This window comes from Typopeltis vanoorti, chromosome 14 (genome assembly GCF_054136105.1).
Source record: "Typopeltis vanoorti isolate ZY-2024b chromosome 14, IOZ_Tvanoo_1.0, whole genome shotgun sequence".
Classification (NCBI taxonomy): Eukaryota; Metazoa; Arthropoda; class Arachnida; order Uropygi; family Thelyphonidae; genus Typopeltis; species Typopeltis vanoorti.
In genome coordinates this window covers 102,326,336-102,344,980 of record NC_143562.1, presented here as the reverse complement: position 1 = coordinate 102,344,980, position 18,645 = coordinate 102,326,336, and the positions used below count along the sequence as shown (strand labels likewise).

Below are 18,645 nucleotides of genomic sequence, written 5' to 3'. Positions count from 1 at the left end.
CCAAAGTCATGTGCAATCACACTGACAGGCTTACCAGCTTCATGTTGCTTTATAACTTGCAACTTAGTTTCAAGATCAATTAATCACCTCTTTTTTTTTGCGATTCTTCACTGGGTTTTTTAATTGTGTGGGTAGTGGTCATGTTGCACAAAACATCGCGAAATATTTAACGATAAATACACAAATAACCCATTTCTCAAACAAATCAACACAGGAGCTGTTGATGACACGTGCCGACTGCTGAGGGAGGTTGCTGCTGAAAGCGCTGTTACTATGCATGCTTTACCTTATGCTAGCTTATGCTTTGTTCGAAAGTATAGCCGAAAATGTTATTTATTCCCTTATGGGATCGCGGACGTATCTTTGAAAGGATGTAAGTCGAGGGATGACTGTATTTATATCCTTATGTATTTCTTCTAGCACATTTTTGAATGCATACATAAATAGATATTTATTAAGTATAATCCAAGAAAATTATTTACATTTTGAATTTTTAACCCTTTAACTGCTGATTTTATATTCTACTGACATTGTCCCATGTGCTGAATTAATTTTGCAAAAAAATTATAAATAAAATCAATCAAAATTCTTACTGAAGTAAGAAGTCTGGACAGCATCATACATTCTTGATATACACTTGTTCACTTACAAAAATGGCAATAATAGTGTTTTATAAAATTTACATAATCAAGGGGGTGTCCACTTGATTATGCAAATTACACACATTAATTTATGTAGAAATTAATCAAAATATATAAAGAGCACTATTATTTACAACACAGTTATTACTAAGCCTACCAAGCGCCAGGGTATGAAAATCCTAAAAATTTAGCATGGAATGATATTTTTCAAAACAGAGCTGTGCACAATCCAACATCACATTTGGTGCACATATACTGACTCTCACGATGCTTCTTCTGCTCAAGAGTGCTATTGGAACAGACATAACAAACTCGAGCTGCATTCTTCTTCTTCTCAGTAGAAGGTACAGGAGAAAGGAAATGCCTTTCTTTGAGATGCAGTGGTTGATCTCCAGGTGATGGACGTCCTTTCAACCTACCTGATGTTCTGAGGATATGGTACTTTTGAATTATATCCCTGATAAGCATGAGTTGGTAGACTGCTAAGTTTGTGTTTTTTCCAAATTTTAAATTATAGAGACAGTGGGAATTTAGTATGGTCATATCCAGAAGGTGGAAAAATAGTTTTTTGTACCACTTCATAATTTTTCTCATACACTCAACAGAAGTGACCATCATATCTGTCGTGTTTACAGCAGCCATGTTGACATTGTAATCCACCACACAATGTGGTTTCACAATATTCTCTCTTGTCTGTCGATCTTTTTTGTCTGTCTGTGTAACATCATTTTCATGCAATGTTGTCAGCATAGAAACTTCTTTTCTGTCAAGCCACCTTATTGCAAGAATATTGTCTATATGCTTTGCTTCTATTTGTCCCTTATTTAGTTTCTGTGAAAATTTAGGCATTCCCTTTCTATTTTTCCTGACTGTACCACATGCATTGGTCTTGTTTTTATGCAACCAGTCGAAAAGTAGAGGGCTGGAACACCAGTTGTCAATCAATAGTGTGTGATCCCTATGTAAATATTTCGTCATAAGTGTTTTCACAACTGCACCCGACACACCAAGGTCATGCTCGGGGAAGATGTCTGTGTCCTTCCCAGTGTACAATATGAAATATGTGATGAAACCTGCTTCACAATTACAGATGAGAAATAGTTTTATTCTGAATCGACTTCTTCTCGAAGGAATGTACTGGGCAAATGATAATCTACCTTTGAAATGAACAAGACTTTCATCTATACACAAATTTTGAAAAGGATAGAACATTTCACTGAAACTTTTTCTTAGACTTTCAATTACAGATTTCAACTTATATAATCTGTCTCCTTCAGGTTGATTTTCATTATCACTAAAATGCAATAATCTAAGGAACAACAAAAATCTGTCCTGGGGCATCAAATCAGAAAACTGGGGGGTTGAGAGGAGAGGATCTGTAGACCTCTATTCAGAAATTTTTAAGTGTCTTTACCCTTGTCATTAGCAGTGTAATAGCTAGAAAAATGTAAAGTTCTTGAGGGGCCGTGTTTTTCCACTGCTTTAGTCATGAAGATGGTGTAGATGGTCTATTATTTGTGGCGAAGGTATGAAACTTGTTTGTTTCGTCAGCTATTGTTGTCATTAGTTCTATGGTAAAAAATTGTTCAAAAATATCTAAAGTTGAAGAATCATCAGTGATATTACCTGTGATTATTCCTGAATTACTGCTATCAAATCTGTGTACACTTGGAGTAAATGCATCATCACGCCACTTGAACAATACATCTTCAGTACGCACGTTCGTATCGAGACTTTTGTCACTATCTCACTCGCTTGTAACACTTACATCACCAGGATATTCTTCATATGAAGTACACAATTCACTTAACTTGGACAATTTTTCTCCTGACTCATATGTTGTTAACAATTCATAAATTTGATCATCAGTAAGATAATGCGGATATTTACTGCTAGATGCCATGTTGTGACATCCCGGAAATCCCTGCAGTCTGGTTTATGCATCGTGCTGCATATGATTAGTTGCACCAGTTAAAATTTTTCTCTTTAGATGTCATACAATGACAGAAAACCAAGTCAAATAAACTTCAATTGGTTGGCAATAAATGGAGGAACCTACCCGAGAAGTTTGAATATCTTACGATTCTTTCCATACTAAAAATTGTCTAAATATGGGAGGCACGCCAACCATACATATATGGGCTCAGCAAAGCAGGCGTGTATTTTCGAGCCCGTAATAATACGTTCTCAGCAGTTAAAGGGTTAATATACTTTAAGCCTGCTCATGTGTATTTTTTAAGCTTTTTATTATATATATTTAAAAAAAAAAACTTATGTGACTATATAACTGAATGATAAAACAGAAAATGACTAATTTATTTTTAAGGGCACTACTAGTTTTGTCTTTCCAGAAGACTTCATTGGGTACATTACATAGAAGTGAAAACATCAGCGATACGTTTAATTTGATTTTGCCATTGATGCCATCTACAACTGAATATATATATATATTCAGACACACAGAGACTGGAAGCCTGAGATAGCTTGAAAAAAGTTCAGCACAGCTAGTCCACGAATTCATTCCAATGTGAGCAATCCATTAATAATTTAGAATGTTGGTAATATAGCCAATTAATGTTTTTTTTTCTTCTATGTATTATAAACCCAATAAAGTTCTAGAAAGATGAAATTAGTAATGCCTGTGGAAATAAATTAGTTATTTTCTATTTTATCATTCGGCTATATAGTCATATACATTATTTTTATTAAATTTACATATATGTGTGTATATATCAGGAATTAATGATACTGATGGCAAGACAAGTTAGTTTTACCTCCCCAAATTCTTAATTCTTTGTTTGTCTGAAGTTAAATAAGAAGACAAAGATTTATATCCTTGATATAGGGTAAAAGTGAGAATGCCCCAAACATATTAAAGATTAAACAGATGCTGTGATCAGACAAATGAAAATAGATAACACTCCAGGTAGGGATGAAATACTGATAGAGCTCTGGAAGTATGAAGGAGAAAGAGCAAAGCAATATTTAGTGAAGTTATTCAACCAAATCTTAAGTACTGGAGAAATTCCTAATGATACCGGAAATCAGAAAGAATAATTCCCATATATAAATTCAGGAATATGTAAATTATATTCCAATAACCTTACCGACACATACAATTTATTTATAATAGTTATACAAAGCTGAATTAAAGAAACTTATGAGCAATGTTTAGAAGAAGAGCAAATGAGATTTAGGATAGGGAGATAATTGATGCAAGCTATACTGATTTTTTACAATTGTGATGTGGGGAAAAAAAAACCAAAAATTTTATTGCTGATTTATAGACTTTATGAAGGCAATTGACTCAATAAGCAGAAACAAATTGCTTAAAATTTTAAAACAAAAAAATAAAAGAGGAAAATTCTCAATATTATACTCCAGTACTATAAAAAATAACATGGAAACAACAAAATTTGGAGCGAATGAAACTAAACATCAGTTGAGAGATGCATCCATCATGATGTCCACTTTTATCATATTTGTTTAACATATGCTTGGAGGAACTTGTGTCTATCCCAGAAAACATGGAAATAACTGTAAACAGACAAAATTTACATCATATTAAATATACAAATGATATAGTATGGAGCAAAAAAAAAAGTACTGAATAACTACAATGATATATGTTATGGAGTAAATGGGTTTATTAACAAAGAAATATGTTTACACATGATAATATTTACATCCACAACTATTAGTGGAATCTTGGTCGAATAAAGCATCAGCAACAGTAGATTACTTGCTCAAAATGGGCACCTTGTCTTTCAAGACAGGTTTCATAGCACATGTGAAGGTTTTCTGTGAAAACCTTCACATGAAGAACAAGAGTTGTCCATCTGCTGGACATATTGTGTAATTTTATCCCTTAGTTCATCTAGGTTTCAAGGTGGGTCATCATGGAATACCCAGTCCTTCAACATACCTCAAATGAAGGCATCAAGTGATGCAAGATTAGGAGAACATGAAGGGTATGGGAATTCTGTGAACCTTGAAATCAGTCTCCCTGGGAAATGTTCTGATAAATGGGCTCTAGAAACACGTGATGAGTGACAGGTTGTGCCATCCTATTGGAATACCTGCACATGAAATGAAATGTTTTTTGCATGACACATCCAATGTAAATCCTGGGTGAACGGAACCAACACACTCTCGACGTAGCGTTTGCTATTGAAGGTCATGGTTACATCATCCTCTTCAATGAAGTAGAGCCCAATTATGCCATGACTGGAAACCCCACACCATGCAGTGACTTTCTTGCTGTGAAGGTTTCTTTTAAACAAATTCAGGTCTCAAGAAACCAAGAAGCCTGCAAGTTTGTCTGTTTACATGACTGTTTAGATGGAAATGTGTTTCATCTGAGAGCCAGACATTATGGAGGAAGGACAGATCTTCATAGACATTGGCCAGCACACATGCACAGTATTCCTGCCATACAGCATAATTCAATGCTGTTAAACACTGACCCATCTGAATGATGTATGAAGAGGCACCCACCTCATTAAGAATTCTCTGTAGTGACCACCTTGGTGTCCCAAGTTTTACCACCGTTCGGCACTGATTGCATTTCGGAGACTAACACTTGCCACATGCCCGTAATTCTCATTTGTGTTAACAGTTTGTAGTCCCCTGAATGTCCTTTGCATTGCAGCAGAACACTCCTAGTATGTAGAAACCTCTCTCTATTAAGGCAATGATGGCGCTATTGCTTGGTGCATGCTTACGGAAACAACAAACAAACTGCTCACAAACATGTCATATGATTGGACCATTTGCTCTACCAACTCCATATGAATGAAAACAATGCTCAACAATAAACATCTTTTCTTTCAATGCCAGAACTATTGCTGCAGCTTAAAGTATATGATTCAACACCTAAGTAAAAACAGCAAGAACCTTACAATGCAGATAAATTTTAGTAAAACTAAAACAACGACAACAGGTGAAAACAGAGAAGGACCCAACTCATAAGTAGAATGGAACAGATTAAAAAATGTAATTACTTAGATGCATTAACCACAGACATAAATTATGAAGAAACTATCAAACACAGAATAAATCTAGGGTGGTCTACTATGACCATACTTATAAACAAAATATGCATCTCTCCAGAAAACTTAAAATGAAAGTATAAGTTCACTGGTACTGCTCACAGTAAGAAGAACAAAGACTGACAGGCTTTGAAAACAAGTTTTTAAGGAAAATAAATAAATTAGCATGCAGTGAACTGAAACCACCCAGGAGATCAGAGAATTACCCTACCTTACCATATCAAGAGTAAAATAAAAAATACCACTAGGAAGACTAAGAAGGAATTGATGGAAAGAAATCATTAAGAGTGTAAATTATCTGAACTCTCAGAATTTTAAATAACTTGGCTGCAGATAGATTGGACTGAAAAGCTGTTGTTCATGGTAACCTCAATTAGTCCACCTTTGGTGGATAAGGAGGAAGAGGATGATGATTGTGAGTGTGCCAGAAGTTAGATAATCTGGAAAAACCTACTCTAGGAAAATCACAGAACTTTTCTCAAGACATCTTAGGCCTCCAATAAGTGGAGTGGTGATACTCTTGCACCAGGAGATGATATTCATCTACCATCTGAAGAGATTCTCAAACATTCATGCCCACAGTAGGATTCAAACCCACAACCTGTTACATGAAGAGCAGGCAAGATGAATTAGATGAATGGCAAGAATATTCTAAAATATTCTTGCTAGAATATTTTAGAATTATTTATAAAATTCATTCAGAATAAAAAAAAAAAATATGTAGAAACAGAAAAATAATATAAAGTTCTCTATCAATTTATACTAACCATTTCTGCTAAGTGAATACTTTTGCCATTTTTTATCTTCTAGTGATTTAACACTAGCCATATTAGTCATCCATTTAGATTTACTTGGCAACCTAGAAATTAATATTTATATGTTCATGAGTGCAATCAAAATGCTCAAAAAATACAGACATTTATAAAGTGAACAATAAGAATACAGGTATCCCTTGCTTAACGCGGATTTGATTATCACGACAAAATTAATTGTGACAATCCCTTGATATACGCGGCAAGAGTTTTGATTAACGCACCTTTAAATTTACCACGCAAAATCATGCTCACGCCACGAGGCTAGCAGCCTCGTGGCATGAGCATGATTTTGCGTGGTCATCCAAATTCTCTTAATGATCTGTGTGAGAATGTGAAAGTTTTATTTTCCCACCAAATACGACATCATTGCTACAACCCATGGACATGGGCGTCTTTGCAACTTTCAAAACCTATTTTCTTAAAAAGACATTCTCAAAGGTAGTAGAAACAGCAACGGGAGAAAATGCAATTACGCTCCACGAATTTTGGAAAAAATTTAACATTAAACACGCAATTGAGCACATTCGTGACTCGTGGGAGCAAGTGTCTTCTAGTTGCATGAAAGCTGTTTGGAAAAACCGTCTGCCAGAATGTGCTAATGACTTAGGTTGTTTTCAAAATCCTGTAAACAACGTGGTCAAAGAAATTGTTGATATGATAAAGACCTCGGTTTTGATGGTGTTGATGCAGAAGATGTTAAAGGATTATTGGATTCAAATTCAAAAGATTTCAGTGACAACGATCTTCTTGAAATTGAACAATGCACATATGAAGACAACGAACAAATGGAATGTGAAGGTGAGGCGCATTCCATTTGTTCGCTGTCTTCATATGTGCATTCCACTCTCCAAAAGAAATAACAGTCAAAGAACTGGATAGAATATTTTGCAGTTTAGAATCACTTAAGCAGCAAGTAATGGATACGGATCCAGATGTTAATCGAAGAATGCTTGTTTGCCGAGGTCTGGAGAGTCCTTTTGCTTGTTATCATAGAATTTATGCCAATAAGAAAAAAAAAACTAAGTGTTCAAACGCCTCTTTATAACTTCTTTTGATTAAAAAAAATTGCAGTAACTAATGTAGGTACAAGTATTTATCACTTATTTACTTTGCATTCGTTTTTATCTTTCCTAAAGAGTATCATATAAAACGAACTATTAGTACAGTAATTGATCAGGGATGAATTGTACTTTTTATCATTGATTAATAGATTTGATTAACGCAATTTTGATATACGCGGTAACATCAAGGGATTAATTAACTGCGTTAATCGAGGGATACCTGTACTTGAAATGCTTGAATATGTGAAAATAAAAACAATGATAAGTGATTGCGTTATTAAACTTATTTCTGCCTTTTTCAAAAACTGTGGTGTAGATACTCCTCCTCCCCTACCAAACACGGTTACAGACATACACCATAACATGACAATATGTACCATTGCAATACCTCTAGGCATGGTTCCATTACAACATTCAATGAATATATTATTATGGGCTACTCTCCGTGGAGTCCTTAGACTCACTGAGGGAGGCCCTAAACATCTCGCCAAGCACTATCCAACATTTGTGCAGTATCTATCATACTTGACTTGGAACTCATTTAGTAACGGCACCCACAACACCCTGTCAGCCTATTCCACTCATTCACCACTCTCCAAACAATAAATCTGGCCATTACACCCCTGCTAACTACACCCTTCCTGAGTTTCTAAGGATGGCAACTAGTTCTTCCATCATCAGACCTGTTTAGTGAAAAATTTCTTCTATATAAATATTGTAAAAACCCTTCAGTAATTTGTATGTCTTAACCATATCACCCCTTTTCCACCTGTAAACCAATTTCTGTAAACCACAAATCTTCAAACTGTCATCATAAAGTTCATCCTGTAGACCTGCTACCATCCTGATCACTCGTCTCTGCATCCTGTTCATCTCTTCTTCATCACTAAGAAACCTAGGTGACCAGATCTACATTCAGTGTTCAAGGTGGGATCTTACCAAGGTTTGATAAAGAGGTATAATACCCTGATGAGCTTGTCTCTGCTCATCAGGGTATTCTTCAGTAACCAAATATGATGAGCGAGCTGCTTTAGCCACTTTTGCAAAATGTCCTCTAAACTTTAACTCCCTATCCACACTACCCCCCTCCCAATCTCTGGCTTCATCAATTTCCTGGAGTACAGTTCCATCCATATGGTATACAGCTGATAATCTTTACACCATAAAATGCATAACCTTACGTTTTGCCACATTAAACTGACATATATTCTACTTTGTCCAGACTTCCAGGCTATCCACATCATTCTGCAAAATTTTAATATCATCTGTATTAACTATTTATTTACCCAATTTTGCATCATCAACAAACAACTGAATAGTTCCTCTCAGATTCTTTCCTATATCATTAATGTGAATAATAAATAGTAGTGGCCCAAGAACAGAGCCCTGTGGCATGCCACTAGTTATAGGCCTTCTACTCGACTCTACTCCTGAATAAACAACCCTCTGATATCTCTCCATCAATCACTCTCTTATCCACTTTATCACGTTTATGTCCATTCCCATGTACTGCAATTTACTGGTTAAAATTCCATGTGGTATTCTGTCAGAAGTTTTTGCAAAGTCCAGCAGCAGTGTCACTGTAAACTCATTACCTATCCAACTCAATTGTCACTATATTATAAAATGTGAACAAGTTACTGAGGCACAACCTACCATTCACAAAACTATGTTGCCCTCATACAATATCCCATTTCTGCCTATGTATTCCTGTATTTTGCTCTTGACCAACTTTTCCAGTACCCTGACATTGACTCCTGATATGCTGATTGGTCAGTAATTTGCTATATCATAGAAAATTACTGACTTCTTTTATGCAATGGAACTAGTTTCTCCTTGGGACTATCCAAGTACTGATACTTAGATTAAATAACATGATTATTTCCTAGTGTCTTCTCATAAAATTGAGCTGGTATACCATCTAATCACATAGCTGAATATTCACATCAAAGTTCTGTAATATGCTATGCACCTTCAATTCATTTACTCAATTTCCATATAACTCTTACTGCAATAACTCCACCTGGATGATATACTCTTACAAGGTGTTCACATAATAATTCTACTATTTCACCTGATTCAGTTGCCTCCCTACCACCGGATTCATTAAAATCATTCTATCTTTTACTTGCAACATACCAAAAGAAATTTTTGGGATTATCTGTGACCTGCACTGCTAATTTCTTATCGCACTGGTTACCCTTCTGGCCTATACTCTCACCAATTGGTGGCAATGTGGTTATATTGGTTATGAACAAATTCTCTGATGCAATTACTAGATACAACACTCTCAAACTTTTAGTACATTCCATCACATGCCACCTCACATACTGATCATGTACCTGCTGGTCACCTTTCTCTTTGAATTCCCTCCACAAATTTTTCTTTTTTTGTAGCTCCAGCTTAATGATGATATTCATTCATATAGCTCCCACTTGATTTACTCTCTTTATTGTAAGTATGCAATCTGCCATTACTTCCCTCAAATACTCCTCTACCACTTCCCATGCACTACGAACATCCAGTCCTTGCAGTTTCATATGCCATGGCACTGATCCAAGCAATCGTCTAAGCTTGTCATACTTACCAGCCCTATAATTCCACATATAATCCCCCCCCCTCTTAACTGATGCTCCTAAGGAGGTCAATTTGCCTCAAGAACTCCGTAATCACTTGGTACCAAGCTGGTACAGTACAATGTTGTGAGAACTGCATTGCAGTTTGGGGTGGACATATTCCATACTGAAATGTCTCTCTGCATAGTTTCCTGTAAGCACTGTACATTGATTCCATAACTACGCCCTTGTAATTTTTGCCAAAAACATACTGCAATTTAATTTGTTAGAAATTTATAACATATTTTTTGTGTAATATAATTTATTAGTATACTGGCAATAAATTTATGTCCACATTTGGCTGTAGTCTTAAAATTTTTTCCGTATACAGGTAAAAATGTAGTTGTCCTTATCTTTTGGACACCAGTGTATATAGTATCCCAAAAGTTTTTTCATGCCATGCCTGGAAGTCTTCCAGTGTGACTGTGTTGGGCACCTTCTGCAATTCTGCCTAGGAAACAGGAAAAAGTTGTTGGGGGAAAGGTTAGGGGAATGGGGGAATAACTTTTATGTTTTCAGAAGCCAGGAACTGTCGAACAATGAGTGAAGTGTGCTCAATTCTCATGCTCAAAATGTCCAACAAAATGCACTCAACGATACTGTATGACAATCCTACGATCTCACAAACATCATGGATAGTTTACCTACGATCTGTAAGGATAGCCTAACAGATGTTTGCAATGTTTTCTGGTGTTGTGCTTGTTGACAGTTGTTTAGAATGATCATTGTTGTCGACAAAGTAATAGTACTGGCTCATGGTAATATCTTGTAACACAGAGTTCACAGCATTATAGCAAATGCTTCCTGAAGCATTTCATGGGTTTCTGCAGCAGTTTTGAGGTTCAAGCAAAATTTGATGCAGATTTTTTGTTTCTGCCATTTCAGCTGGAGATGATAACCTCTGAACCACTAAAACACGACATTACTAAAATGCAGCCTCTCAGCTTGCCAACTGTTGGAATACTAATTCACAAAGGAGTACATACTGCTTGCCACTTATAGCAGCGAAAAGCTGTGTTACAACCAGTTGGCATGCAATATTCAAATTCCCTGAACTTTTGGGGTAGCACCTTATGTTATCAATATTTTATCATGAAACAGCAAAATACTAATTTATATCCAGTGCAATGCAATATTAATTAACACTCTGTTAAAAATTTTAATTTCATATTTATATCATATAAAATAAATATTTAGTTATTAATAAATGTGATACTTATTCTATACATTAAAATGAAATATTAATTATTATTGCACCATGTTAATGAATACTCTAATAACACCTTTATGTTCATATTTACCTTTCTCTATAATCAGAATCACTAAGATTACCATGGGCTGTAAACTTATGATCACCCTGAGGGGAGGAAAACAAATATATTAAACTATTGTACAAAAGTCTGAATATCTTACAATAAGTAGATGTGATAAAATGCCATGCACTGTCTTCAGCTCAGGCTTACCAAGTAAATTTAACTTATATAATTGGTGGGTAAGTTATCCATATCTTTGAAAATGTTCAGAGATCCTCCAATATTATAATTATTATTCAAGTACCTCCCAGGACCTATCATGAGATGGCCAGTCCAGCAAGCTTATCATAAAGTGGTTAATCCTGTTCTAAAAATACAAATGGGGCACGGGCAACTAGGTATGGGCAGTATAACCCCAACAGAGCAAATGCTGTTAAAACTTGCTTCCTTCCCTGGATACACTGGTCACATGTCTTCCAAGGCAGTCCATCTTTCACTGTTTGCTGCAAGCTTACACATACCAGTCAATATATGCATGCTAACTCATATCACCTATAAACAGAGCTATAATAATCTGCTGTAATGAACAAGCTCTTAAACAAGAATTACAATTATTAGCAATACACTTATAAATAATGGCTATAGCAAAAATACTATCAATAAAGTTCTTCATAAAACTTCATAAAAAAAATATGTAATATAGATTACAGTAAAATCCCATACATTAAAAGCCTTATCAAAAAAAAAAGTAATAGAATTCTATACCATTATAATCTTAATGCCACTTTAAACCACCTATAAAATTAAAAAACATATTCAATTCCTCTAAGGATCCTCTCTCCCCATTTGCTCACCCTGGGGTTTATCGTATTTATTGAAATACGACTTACCTTATATTGGTGAAACTGGATGTACAATCCCTATCCGTAAATAAAGAACACAAATGACACATTAAATTTAACAATTTTGGTGAAGCAGACCTCTCGAGTCACACTCTTAACACCCTACACCAAATTGATTGGAAAAGTACATGTTCTTTACCTCACAAAAACTTGGTATGAAAAGAAATTTAAAGAAGCCTGTGAAATTTTGATTAACCATCCTAACCTTAACAATAATGGTGAATTAAAAATCCCAAGAATTTGGATGGCAGACATTCAGCCCTCTTAGTTCTTCAAGTTTTCCATCAAACCCTGACTTTAGAACTCTAATCGATTATTTCAGCTTTTATTGGCTACCATCCTGCAATGTTGTTTTAATTTATACTATACTTTAAAACAACATTGCAGGATGGTAGCTTAATTTATTTTTATAACCAAAGAGATAATAATTATGACAGAACTCTAGCGTTGATGTAGTATGGTTTTTTCTTTGCAGCTTGTTTCTTTGTATATATGTGTATACTCCAGATGATGATCTTAATGTGAAGGTCAAAGTACGGAGTAATTATTTTATTATTATTATGTGACACCTCCAGGGAGTCCAAAGACTCATTGAGGGAGAGTATGCCAACAGCATCGAATGATTGAATCCCTTCCAACTACTAACCGCTCTCAAACGTGCTTAACTTTTTTTGTGAGCTAAGGTAGCAGAGCTCTACCAATCAACCAACCTTTGCTGTCCAATTTTTGATTAATATTAAACTGAAGTTTTACTCTAACACAGTAGTTGTTTCCATAATTTCTATGATGAACTCTGGACTTACCCAGTGAAAGGCTAGTACCTGTCCTGGGAAATTTAATATACTTTTCAAGTCTCAGCCAAAGAAAGCAAGACAGACTATCGGGGAAACAATCACGATTCAGGAATAGGTAAATGAAACTGGAAGAAGGAACATATAATGAAAATCACAACTTGAAAGTTGTGATTTTCATTATATGTTCTGGAATGTAAGGAGCATCACACACACTAAGAAGAGGAACTTGATGAACAACTAAACCAAGTCAATGTAAAGATATGTATAGTAATAGAAACAAAGAAAAAGCAAAATGTTACCAAAAAAAAAAAATAATAACTATATACAAATCTATAGTGGAGTTAAAAAAGAAGAAAGAGCAAAAGCAGGTATAATGATACGATACACAAATCCATGAAGAGCAATACTGTATATTATAACTACTAGATTGAAAGATTGACAGAAATTAGGCTCAAAACAGTAAAAAGTCACATTACAATAATCTGAGAATATGTACAAGAAGAGGAGAAAGAAGCAGACAGTAAAATCTTTCATGAAGCACTGTAGAAAGTCATAGATGAAACAAATAAAACAGACTACTACTAGCAGGGGATTTAAATGCCAGAATAAGAACAAACAAAGAAACAAACATAAGGAGATTTGGTGAGAATAAATGTAATCCAAATTGACACAAACTGCAAGATTTTGTCATTTATAATATGAGAATAAAGAACACAGTATTTGAACATAAAGAAATACATAAATATACATGGTCCGCCAGAAAATGTAAGTCAGTTACTGACTACATTATTGCAAATTTTAAATTAGCTGAGTTAATTCTAGATGTAAGAGTATATCACGGCTTTGAATTAAACTCTGATCATTATATAGTATTTCCAAAAATTTGATTTACATCAAAATAGCTAAAAAAGTGGAATATAATTATTAACTGAGTTAAAAATTTCTTCATTACAAAATCCCCATACCATGCAATAATATTAGAAATGCACTAATTTAAAAACAGAAAACATACATGAACCAAATGACAAAAGAGGAATGGGAAAATCTGAAATAAATTCTGACAAAAATAGCAACAGAACGCTTAGGAATAAAGATGACAATGAAAATGGAACAAAGAAACAAAAAAAAATAATATAAAAAAAAAGAGAGTTATCAGAAATGGCTAAATTCCAAGACAGTAGAAGCAAAAGAAACAGTGCAATTGCAAAATGAGAAGTAAGAAAAAAAAAAAAAAAACAGAGAAAGAGAGAGATGTGGAACAATTTTCTGACAGGACTAGAAAAGAATAATAAAATACATGAGCAAAGAAATAAAAGAAAAGGTAAAAATACAAACAACAGATTTAGAAAAATGGGTAACTTATTTTCAAAATCTCTGGACTGATGATACGAGGGTATGTTGAAAAGTTGTAACAATCACCATGAAGGAATTGAGATAGAACCATGTAACTTACACATTATTCTACATATTTTCCATTAAGTGTTATACACTTGTTACAATGCTGCTGCATCATTTGCAATCCTCTGAAAAAAAAAAACATTTTTTCCTTGTTGCACAAACCAGTCCTCAGCTACAGACATAACTTCATCATCTGTGGTAAATTTTGTTCCTTTCAAGCATTTATTTAGTCTGGCAGATAGGGTGGGTAAAGCAGACAATGAAATCCCAAATCGTGTATTGTCTGTTGGGTTTCATGAGCAGTGTGAGCAGGTGTGTTGTCCTGCAAAAGCAGCACGCCTGCTCAGTTTCCTGCAGCGTTTTTCCTTTAATACCTCCTTCATTTCCTTCAGAACTGTTGAATAAATTGTTGCTGTAACAGTTTTCCCTGTTTTGAGGTACTTGGTAAGGATTACACCATTCATATCCCAAAAGACAATGGCAAGAATCTTCCCTGTTGACTTTTTGGTTCAGTACTTCTTTGGCTTTGGAGAACCTTTTTGTCTCCACTCCACTGACTGTTGTTTGGTCTCTGGATCATAGTGATGAAGCTATGTTTCATTACCAGTCACAATATGAGCCAAAAAAATTTGCATTTGATTTCTCAAAATGACCCAAAATCCCTTGAGATGACAGCAGACATTCTCTCTCTTTTGGTCAGCATTCAAGCATTTGGGGACTCACTTCACTTGAGAGCCTTCTGCATGTCCAGATAGTGGATAATGCCTCCAAATCGTTCCCTGGATATCCCCAGATCTTTACAATGTTTTTGACTGGTATTCATCTATCATCAAAAATAATGGCATGCACTGCATCGATGTTTTCAGGTGTGATCGTTGTTCTCTCAGGATGCCCAGATTTAAACTTGGCCACCCATCAGGCAACTGCTGGATATGCTGGAATACAATCTCCTAAAGTATCATGCAAAGTTTGGTGAATCTCAACTACAGACTTTTCTTGCAGCACAAAAAACTTGATGATGGCCTGCACCTCGGTGTCTTCAAATTACTTCAAAACCTCTGACATGTCTTCTTACATATCCTAAAAGATAAAGAACAAATTATTCACCAAATTGGAAAGAACATATCTTAAAGGGTTTTAAGATATGTTCTTTCTTGTGGTTATATCTAAGTGTTTATCAGAACTTTTCAGTCTTCTCCCTCATAAAGATGTAAAATTTTATACAACAAAGAATGAACAAACAGAAAACATTGTGATGTCAGAACTAAAATATACAATAAATAAGATGAAAAATAGGAAAACACCACGAGAAAACAATATAAATTATTATTATTGTTACAGGGTACTCCAAGCAGTCGTTAGACTCATCGAGGGTGACCTTAAACATCATATCAAGAACTATCCAACATATATGCAGTATCTATCATACTTTGCTTTGAACTCATTCACAGTCATGACACCCACAACAGGCTCTGGCAACCTATTCCACTCATTCACCACTCTCCAAGTAAAAAAACCTAGTTCTAATACCATTGCTAACTACACTCTTATTCGGTTTCCATGGATGGCCCCTAGTTCTCCCACCAACCCACCTATTCTGAAAAATTTCCTCTGAATTAATATTGTAAAACTCCTCAATAATTTAAATGTCTCAATCATATCACCCCTTTTCCACCTATTAACCAGTTTCCACAATCTACAAATCTTCAACCTGTTCTTGAAAGGTTCATTCCATAGGCCTGCTACCATCTTGTTCACTCATCTCTGGATCCCCTCCACCTCATCACCAAGAAACCCTGGTGCCCAGATCTGTACACAATAGTCAAGATGGGGTCTTATCAAAGTTCAATAAAAAGGAGCAATAACCTGCTTGTCTCTGTTCATTCTTCAGTAACCAAGTAATCTGATGAGCTGCTTTAGCCACTTCTGCTATGTGCCCCCTAAACTTTAACTCCCTATCCACTCACTAACGCTTCCAAGTTTCTGGCTTCGTCAATTTCGTTTAGTACAGTTCCACCCAATGTGATATACAGCTGGTAATATTTTCACCCCAAAATGCATAACCTTACACTTTGCCCCAGTAAACTGACACCCATTCTCTGTTGCCCAGTCTGCCAATCTATCCAAATCATCCTGCAAAATTTTGACATCATCTGTGTTAACGATTGCTCTACCCAACTTTGCATCATCAACAAATAGCTGAACAGTTCTCCTCAGATCCTTTCCTATATCGTTAATGTACAAATTAAACAGTAGTGGTCGTAGAATGGAACCCTGCAGCACGTCACTAGTCGCAGGCCTTCTTTTGGACTCTACTCATGAATAAACTACTTTCTGATATCTCTCCATCAACTCCTCCCTCCTATCCATTTCATCAACCCTATATCCATCCCTATGTGCTGCAGTTTACTGATTAGAATTCCATGTGGTATCCTGTCAAAGGCCTTTGCAAAGTCCACCAGTATCACTGTAAACCCATTACTTTTATCCAATTCAGCTGTCACTGCATTATAAAATGTGAACAAGTTACTGAGACATGACCTAACCCATACAATATCCCATTTCCATCTATCCATTCCTGTATTTTGCTCTTGACCAACTTCTCCAATACTTTGACAACAACTCCTGATAAGCTGATCGGTTGGTAATTTGCTACATCAGTCTTGGAGCCTCCTTTATGCAATGGAACTATTTTCTCCTCTTTAAACCCACTCAGGACTAACCCAGAGCTGAGCCTTAAATTAAACAATATGGTCAAGGGCACTGACAACTCCCTCCTGATGTTGTCTGTTAAGACAAATGCAGTCTGGCTCCAGTAAAGGTTTTAATGTTTCCAATATCTTTATCATTTAGGCCTAGTTGTTCTGAGATGTATATGAGTTTATTACGCTAGACCAGGGGTGGCCAACCTTTTATAGTTCATGCGTCAATTATTTCATTTTTTAGTTAAGATGCGCCATACAAACTTATACCACTTTTCAGCCCTTTTAAAACATGGTGATATGGATATATTTAACAGTTATGCATACGTTAATATACACACTTTTAGCAGTTTTAAATAAAAGGATTTCATATAAAGACAAGATAAACATTAATTATTTTATTGAGACTTTTGAAATTGCTTTGCTTTTGCTAAGCTTGTAATGTTTGGAGTTAAATCAGTTACAGAAAGCATCAAACAATTTTTCAAATTTGAATCAGTCAGTCGTGACCATAGTTTGTTCTTAATCATTTTCATTGATGAAAATGCTTGTTCGCATCTCTATGTGGTTCCAAAAACGACAGATATAACTCGGAGCAAATTTTCTCAGTTCTGGAAAATGTTCACAGGGCAATGATCGCCAGAAATTAATTATATCAGAAGCATCTGGGAGTGATGGAAGTTCATTAAATTTCATTTTCAATAAAGAATTGGTTTTGAGATCAATAAGTTCCATTTGTATGTTACTAGGCATCGTCAAGATTTTTTGTTCAGTAAGTGAAAAGAGATTTATAAATGCAAGTATGCAGTCTTCTTCTTCTTCAGCAAAATCGCTAAAATGATTGTTAAAGGACTCTTGCAATAATCTGAGTTTCTCAGTATATTCTGTAATGTTGCCATTATCTTCAACAGATTCACTATGTTCTTTTAAATGTGGAAATTGACTTAAATCCCCATTTTCTAACTGGGAGATGAACAGTTTTAATTTCATTTTGAATGCACTGATATCATTTACTAAGCTAGGAAACAATTTGTTCTTGCCCTGCAGTTTCAAATTTAGATCATTGAGGTGGCTGGTAACATCAAATAAAAATGCTAAATCAAATAGCCATTTCTCATCATACAACAGGGCTTTTTCCTCATGCAACTCATCCTTCTCTTCCAGAAAATTGCAAACACTTTCTTTCAGCTTCCAAAATCTACTGAGAACTTGTCCTTTAGAAAGCCAGCGCACCTCACAATGAAAGATGAGAGATCACCATATTCCATATCTAGCAGTTCACAATATTCTCTGAATTCTCTTCTGTTTAACCCTCTTGCTCTAATTTTATTCACACACTTTACAACTGGTATCATAACATGCTTCAAATTTAGAGTTTTTCCACACAGAGATTCTTCATGTATAATACAGTGA

At 35.2% G+C, this 18,645-nt stretch overlaps 1 protein-coding gene across 1 annotated transcript in view; it reads right to left on the bottom strand.

Annotated features, from left to right (window-relative positions):
* The window catches only part of LOC150099808 (uncharacterized), a 187,878-nt gene that overhangs the window by 118,370 nt on the left and 50,863 nt on the right, over positions 1 to 18,645 (bottom strand). The window contains exons 3-4 of the mRNA XM_090404516.1: positions 11,485 to 11,540; positions 6,460 to 6,551 (exon numbers count right to left, since the gene is read on the bottom strand). Of these exons, the coding sequence (XP_090260642.1) occupies positions 6,460 to 6,529 (70 nt within the window). The 5' untranslated portion in view covers positions 6,530 to 6,551; positions 11,485 to 11,540. The remainder of the gene's footprint in view (positions 1 to 6,459; positions 6,552 to 11,484; positions 11,541 to 18,645) is intronic.